The sequence below is a fragment of the Centropristis striata genome, chromosome 11 (genome assembly GCF_030273125.1).
Source record: "Centropristis striata isolate RG_2023a ecotype Rhode Island chromosome 11, C.striata_1.0, whole genome shotgun sequence".
Lineage (NCBI taxonomy): Eukaryota > Metazoa > Chordata > Actinopteri > Perciformes > Serranidae > Centropristis > Centropristis striata.
Window position 1 is genome coordinate 11,816,800 of NC_081527.1, and position 8,616 is coordinate 11,825,415.

Here is an 8,616-nt window from a genome sequence, read left to right on the forward strand (position 1 = left end):
TATCTACTACAGGTAATACACTGACTATGAATCAGTAGCTCATGCAACTAAAAAAAACAAAATCTGAACTATCCCTTTAATATAAGATAATTAAGAATCCTGATTTGTGTCTTTAATTGTTCAGTTGGAGCCTGGCCAGAGAGATCTGCCCACAGTGTATCTGGGGCCATTTCCTCTTATTAGTCATTTATTTATAACCCACTCGGGATAGGAGAGACCTCCGGCGTCTCACCATGGCTGTCAGACACCAGAGAACACAAGAGGGCTAAATATAGAAAGTACCAAACCCCGATTTCCGCTCTTGGAGAGTTGAGTAACTATTTTGGGAAAATGTCTGCTTAGCCTGGGAGTGTGTTTTCGTTCTCCGTTGGTGGTCACTTGGGTCTCTCTGACCTTGTTTCTGGCCAGCTGCTGGATAAACAGCTTGTTCAATTTTCTCCTGCACACAATGGGAAGATCACACAGGAATAACACTCATTGTCACCCATTGTAAAAACTGCAGAAATACTGAATTGAACGTGACGGCTCCCACACCTAAAACTGACAAATGATGAAATTACATTGTCACCTATTATTAATTGTTAAGCACTTTGCTTTCCTTTCGTCCTTTTCTCACAGATTGTGCTGTTTTCTTTGAAAGATCAGATGTCACTGCAGGGAAAGCCAGGTGCATTAGCATTGTGTAGTGCAGAACACCTTCATTGAATGCCCAAGATAGCGCACACAAAGTAAATTAATCATAATGCATGCTTTCAGGATAACTTTATTTTACCAAAAAGAGCTCTGTAGAGGTATTCCTGTTATGCACCATGATGCAGACGGCCTGGACATTCTCTGTAGGCATGAATGCCCCTGAAGGCTGGGAGCATGTCCCCCACCAGAGCACAGCCTCTGCAGTAATCCCAGTTTGTCATTGTGCAGCAATGTGAGAATCACAGGGTGGGGGCATACAGCCAGCGGCTGGCAGCCCGGCTCACTGACCATGTGCCTCGCTGTGGAAATCTGCCCTGGCAGTTACAGTGTCAGTGTGTTGGAATGTGCTGATGAGGGGGAGAGGAAGGGGAGGGAGAGGGGAGCGGAGGGTGAGGGCTGTGGGTGGAGGGAGGAGGGAGGAGGGAGGAGGGAGGAGGCTGTGGGCTGACTGCAGTGGCACCTCTGATCCTCTGGTAGGCTCAGCTGTGTGCAGAAAAACAGAAAATAGACGTTTGAGCCCATTTTAACTCTAACTGCCTTTGCAGCCAACACTCCCATAGATACTCAGTGTAAGATCTATTTATTATCATCCACCCATAACCAGAGGTATAAAGTATTTACTCAAGTGCTGTGCTCGGGTACAGTTTTAAGGTTCTTCTTTCCCATGTGTGCTACTTTATACTTTGACTCATTTTGCTTCACTGCATTTATTTTAATGATGTAGCTAGTTTTACATTTAAAATGATTATTAATAATTACATGATGCATTCAATTATAATAAAGGCCCTGCATATGAATGATACATTTCGTAATTTGTAACCACAATAAAACTCACATAATGCATGAAACCATTTTAAGCTTTAAATTAGCAGTGGTTGAAATGAATTAAGTACATTAACTCAAGTAATGTACTTAATTACATTAATTGAAGTACTAGCACGTTTCCAGTAAATTTGCAGGCAAATATTGTATTTATTTGATACTTTGCAAATTCAGATACTTAATGTTATATATAAATCAACCAATAAATGATGATATATTTCTTATAGGTTAAGCTACCCAGCAGTGTATAAAGCAAAAAAAGTAGCCACATATTTCCTACAACATTAAAATGATGAGCACATGAATGTATCACAAATCATGATTCAGTAATATATATAATTCTTATGTACTTTTACTTGAGTATGATTTTAAATGCAGAATTCCTTCTACCGTAGTATTTTTTTTAAAAATTGTAGTATTGCTACTATTTATACAAATAAAAGATCTGAATACTTTTCCCACTACTCCATGGTTTAAATGAAATGGGCCGTTTTGCATTTTTATTTTATTTTATTTTATTTTATTTTATTTTATTTTATCATTACTTAAACTAAAGATCTGGATACCTACTGAACTAATGTCCATGAATTTGTTTTTAGCTATGAATTGCAAGTTTTAAATTCCACCCTAAAATCTACAATAAAGTTTATATATCATCATATCTACACTAAGGTTAGTGTAGATATGATGATATATAATTTAGTTGGTGAATATTTAGATTTTACTTGGCTATTGGGACATTATATTATAGGTGGAATATTTCAAACAATAAACTTATAAAATAAATAAACATGCAGTTCAGGGCTTGATGCTTTGATTTGCATCTTAGTAAGAATACTTGAATATAAAACATTGTTACACACAGTAGAACTTCTATTTCACTGTAACGTTTCCCTTTATTCTGCAACACTGTTATCTTAACCTGACATTTACCTTTTCCCTCACACCAAGTTCAGTGCATTGATTTCTGTATGTTCTTAATCTTTGTCACAATGAGTGAGTATAATACAATCCTATATGTATTACACCACAGGCTCAGTTTGAACAATATGTTCCCCACATTGCATTATATATAACAATTCAAAGTACAACATAACCTATCAGATCATGAAACCCTGTTCTATTTTAGAAACTTACAGTAGATAATGCTGCAGCTGGACTTTAACCCACAAAGCAGCGCAGCCAGCAGGTACTAGTGACTGCATGCAAATCTCAACCTTTTTTGGACTCCTGTGGAAGGCCAAAGTGGCATATTAACACTTACATCAGCCCTGCACTGCCCTGAGCTTAAAATAACCTTTTCCCTTCGATCACAACAATACCACATAACGTCAGCCGGCGTCACACCCTGCAGTCACACGCCAGACAACCTTTCACACAGTCCCCACTGAAACCACAGGGACAAGAAGCTAGGGCAGGGGCACACTCAGATTCAGATGCCAGTCATTAGCTTAAGTTGTGTAATGATAATTAGCGTTTATAAGACCTTGTTAGAGCCTAATTTATTCTTTGGCATTAGACTTCAAAAGTACTGCCTGCGTGTTACATGTACGCATGTTGACCTCATCTATATAAGACAGATTTAGTAGGTCAGATTATTCTGTAGTCAGTAACTGAATGCAAATTACATGGTGATGTTTGCAATTATTAACTGAATCCACTGAAATACAAAAAACCATGAATCAAATCTGAATACTTTTGGATTACTTTAATATTAAATATGTAAAATGTTGCACCCTAAACCAAGATAATTCTTTTTAAACATCTCAAAACATTTTCAATGCAACTAAAATGCATTTTGCATGTTAAGAGTTAACTGCATTAGTATAGTGCAAACACCTAATTTTTGGCAACGGTTGAAATTATACATATATAATTAAACTTTGTTTTGCTAACTTTTTCTAATGGAAATTTTCGTAACCTATGATACATTCAAGGACTGTCAATTTCAGTGATAATGCCTGTTTTTACAGTTTCTTTCTACATTAAATGTTGTATTTTTGATGACACTATATCTAATAGAAAATGTATAAAATCTTGGTTGATTATAGTTGCTTTTCTGTAATCTGATTACATTATATTGATGCAACCCGAACATGAGTACATCAGTATTCATAGTTAATCTAGTTGTATTTAATGTATTCCAGTCAAATATTGTATGTATTTGATATGATACTTTGCAAATTCAGATACCTAATGTAATATAAAAATTAACCAATAATTTATGAAATGTTTTTATAGGTAAAGCTACCCAGCAGTGTATAAAGCAAATAAAAGTAGCTATATATTTTCTGCAACATTAAAATCATGAGCACATATAGGTATCACTAATCATGATTCAGTGAAATATATAATTTGTATGTACTTTTACTTGAGTATGATTTTAAATGCAGAATTTCTCTTACCAGAGCATTATTTAATTGCAGAATTGCTACTATTTATACAATTAAAAAATCGGAATACTTCTTCCACTATTCCATGGTTTAACACTCTTAAATGGGCCGTTTTGCATTATTATTATTATTATTATTATTATTATTATTATTATTAGTGTTATTATTATTTTTACAATTTACTTAAATAAACATATATGTAAACATTTCTTTGTTATATTTCTAACGTTAGTTAAACTAAAGATCTGGATATGTACTGAACTAATGTCCATGAATTAGACAGACAAACCTTCTCAGGTATCACTGAGGAAGACAGCAGATTTTACCAGGTTGTAGGATGCCATATAACCTTTCACACTCATTCCCATTATGTTCAGGCTTTTGAGTTTCATAACGCCTTTTATTCTGCAATATTAAATATTGTCACATGGTTTCTCACACATGAAAAGCTGAACAGGGTTGTGTAACTCAAGGACAGCCTTTGCCTTCCCTCTCCTCATGATTATGACTCAGCACTTTCAAAGGGGATTGCCTGCCTTACATCAGCCCAGTGACATCACTGACATTCAACTCCAGAGAGATCACCTGTGTGTGATGGTTGGAAAAGAAAAGGAGTGCGTGAGTGGAGCAGTCCAGACCGGTTTACACAACAGATTGCATGCCACCGCCTCCTCTGACAATTTTCCAAGTAGTCCCGGTCATGTGCTGTTCAGTAAACTACACCACACATTCTGGTCCCGAGGGCAGAGGCAACCAGACACAAATAGCTTGAAAACACCTGATAATACGTTGCTGCCTCACTGATAAATATGCATCTCTTCTGTTGTGGATATTCAGTGTAATATTGCATGTGAAATATAGCTATTGTGTGTCCATGTTCCCTCTGTAACTGTGCAGCATGTGTGCAGAGGTCACATGCTCTATTCTAGGAAGTCAGCTGGTGAAAATGCAAACTAAAACTGTCCAACAAATCACTGAGAATCGGTGAAAAGGGAACCTGTGTGGATGAATGAACATGGTCCTGCTGACTGAGGCAGAAGCCTGTGCAGAGAGAGCGCTGAGGATTATTGTTCTCTTCAGCTCAGAGATGGCACTGAGGCCACAGAGGCCAACATGACCCCTGTGATCCGCACGTGACTCCTCTTTACAACTGCAACTGCTAAAGGTCAGAATTCAGCTCGGCTTTGCTAAAATTTCCAGAAATGGAAAAAAAAGGAAAACACATGCAGTTCTGGCTTCCAAAAAAAAACACTTTTTTATTGACAGCAATACATATGTATTCAGATTTTGCAATGGTAAAAAAATGAAACATAAATACACTTAAATATCATTAGAAATAACTTAAATTGTAACAAAAGAATTATTTTACTTGTGGCAAAAAACCAGCTGGCATAGGAAACACTAAATACACAGAATGTCTTCACTGGATGTGTAGCCCTTCCCTTTTTAAATTAGGACAATAGCAACAGCAACATTAACAATTTTAATCAAATATGTGAAATTGCAAAAGGTCCAGTGTTTCAACAAGTGCTTTGTTTCTGTAGAGAGAGGCCGAGGCCTTGGTCCACTCAACAGCTCCAATTTCTGGTTTCTCCCCACTTCTCTGACTCGTCACAAAGGCTTTACCAAACATACATGATATAATCCTTCTGTACAGTGTCCGGCTTCACATGCTTTTTTTAAATACATTTCCACCTCATGACGATACAAGTGCCTCGCCATCTCATCTTGGTTGCCGAGGCTGACAGACACAACGCCAAACAGTCCTGTCCAAAGTGGAAATCCATCGCCCAGCTCCTTTTTTTCTTCTTTTAAATACATCCCGTGTAGACAGCGGGGTCTTTTTTTCCCTTCAAATTTTTCTTTGCCCGTCAGCAGTGCTTTGGAATTTGATCTCAGGGTGGTAATGTGTCCATCAGGGTTCACACCACTCTTACTGTGCAGATACAAGTCCTTTTACAGGATTTTGCAGCTGAACAGTTCATCGTTCGGGCAGGTTGATGATGGGTACCCACTGGTCCATACAGCGGCTCTCTCTGCAGAATCGGTTCACTTTGCTCAAAGCAGGGTCCTTCCATGATGTAGAATGTGGGCTCTGAAAATAACAATAAAAGAGAATAAATTAACTGAATGCAAATATTTCCATTTATTTGCTATCCTAATATAAAAACTGATCCTGTGTGCTTGCAGATAAGAGGTATTTCCCGCTGCGGAATTTCCTAGGAACTCATATGAGGGAGGAGTCATATAGATATTTACCAGATGCACAAGAGCAAGTACCGGCAAGTTTTTTGTGTAAAAGTTTCACTCACGTGCACATTACTCTCAGCTGCACATGACTCATTAACTTGTATAAATTACAACTTTACGAGATTCATATAGTCATAAAACATGTAGCTTAAAGAGAAAATTACTTACAGTGACAAGGACACAGTGAAGGTCCATAGGTTCACCCCCACTCTGTTTTTGTCCTCCCCCGAGTATTTCTGCCAGGCGCCGGGTGTTGTTGACTCTAAGGATGTTGATGTCATTCTCGCAGCAGAAAGCCTGAATGAGGGTAAAGTGGATCTGCAGGGCCACATCTTTCACATCTTCGTCATCAGTGGCCAGGATGCACAAAACCACATTATCGGGATCTCTAAAGAAGGGAAGAGAAAGAAAATACATGCTCTTAATCTATTTATATTTGAACAAAGCACAGTATGGTTCAAAAAAATTTTCAAAAAGTCAAATTGAAGCACTTTTCATGCATTTCACAGTGCATTTTTTAAACTTTTCCAGCACTGACAGTTGTGGAAAATAACATATTTATATACAGTACATAATGCATGTATAATATGTTGATTATTGCATGCCTTCACCACATTAAAATACACGTTATTGTGCAGTAAACAGCCAAAATCATGTTTTGTGACAATATTCTGCAGAACAAAGTTTCATGTTTGAAAATGTGTTTTTAAGTAGACTTGGCATCCTATTTAACCTAAAACAAGCCACTTTTCAAACCATGCAAACACCACAAAATAGTTTTCAAGGACTTCCAGCACCATTAGTAAACTCCTGATAGACAACACCGTGTACTTTGATGTGTTCCCAGTGTGTCTAATCTCTAATAACTCTCAATGGGTCAGTACTTTAGTGTTATCTTATATAACCTTGTACTTACACATTGAGTGACTTGGCAGCCTCATACACTCCGACTGTAATGCAGCCCTGTGGTATCGCCGAAGTGAGCACTTCTTCCAAAGCTTTCGCCACTGAATCCATTCTGCAACACAAAAAAAATTCATGTTAACATCGTTATAACTGCAACACAAAAACTTTCCAGCGTCCCTCCTGTTTGTCCTGGCTAACGTTAGCCGGGCTGCTAGCTCGCCCCGTCGTCTCGAACACAACTGACAGACACGCACAAGTTGGTTTCGCCACCTAAAAAAAGCCAAGTGTTTTACATTTTTACGGCTGAAACGGTATTTGACAGCTGTGGGAAAGTAAAACGCCATATTTCAGACTGTCATGTCACGTATCCTGACACTTTTTGTTCACCTTTGCAGCGTTTTGTTCGCTAGTTTTCTCAAAGTGGAGACTGGTGGACAACAAGAACAGTTAGCTAACCGATCAAATACGCTGCTGTATTTAAATATGTGCTCCAAGCCCTAAAGACTGTGTTGAGCAGAAATAGCTTTTAAATTACGTTTATCGTGCATTAATCTATTTAATGCATGTAATGTTGCTGCAAACAAACAAGTATACCGGCGATTAACAGTGTAGCAGGTCGACGCCGGTAAGTATGCAGCGGCGTACACTAGATTAAATGTTAGTCATAAATCATTTTATTTACCTTTCTTGAGAATAATCCCCACTTAGTTCTTCAAATGTCATGTTGTACATAAAATCCAAATCCACTTTAGAGCAAAGAGTGTAGTACTGCTGTAGTTATCCCGGTATCTTCTCGACTAAACACGCACACACACTTTATCTGTTCTCTACTGTGCTGCAACTGAGAGATAAATCTGGCAACTTCACATTAAAACTGTCCGGGACAATGAGAGTCAGGCGAATATTTGCATGGCTGTGATCATTGGCCCTATGCTAATTTATCACAGGGTGCTCTCCAGTGGGATTGGACAGAAACAGCAACAGGCGTGTCTGTCTCCAGCCGGTTACTACCTCCCTACCGGAGCTGCAGCTGACTGCTGGCCTCTTTCATATCGTCACCCTGTTAAAATAATCGCCTAACTCATTTTTTCAAGTTTTGCAGGAAACACAAAAAACTTCACCAAAAGTGTAACATATGACATTTATTGATCATTTCACTCAAAAAGGATGTAACAAAGGATGGCTATTAGCATAGTAATAACACTGTGTGTAAATCATGTAATTTAAGAGAAATAAATGACTTAGGCAATTTTTTTAACATGCCTTTGTGACTTAAGCAAGATATGGTAACACTTTTTTTTGAAGGTGTCTACATAAGAGTCACAAAAGCCGTTATTAGCATTAATAATGCTCATGATACTTGTCATGTCATGTTTCTTCATGGGGGAGATGATTTAGGAAAAAAAAAATCAATTTTGACAAAAAATGACTTATTTTAACAGTGTGACGATTCACACCACAATAATAATAATAATAATATGTAGATTTAACAAACATTTGGTCGTGTTTTAATAACTTGTGCATAGCTGTACAAATTCACTAGTGAACACCT

The 8,616-nt window shown here is 37.7% G+C and overlaps 1 protein-coding gene across 1 annotated transcript; it reads right to left on the bottom strand.

Moving 5' to 3' along the window:
• Window positions 1-5,144: 5,144 nt before the first annotated feature.
• Window positions 5,145-7,957, bottom strand: gadd45aa (growth arrest and DNA-damage-inducible, alpha, a). Its single transcript, XM_059344608.1, has 4 exons — window positions 7,747-7,957; window positions 7,075-7,176; window positions 6,327-6,546; window positions 5,145-6,003 (listed from the first exon to the last, which is right to left on the bottom strand). The coding sequence occupies exons 1-4, from the start codon at window positions 7,794-7,796 to the stop codon at window positions 5,890-5,892; spliced, it is 486 nt and encodes a 161-aa protein (XP_059200591.1). The 5' UTR covers window positions 7,797-7,957; the 3' UTR covers window positions 5,145-5,889.
• Window positions 7,958-8,616: the final 659 nt, after the last annotated feature.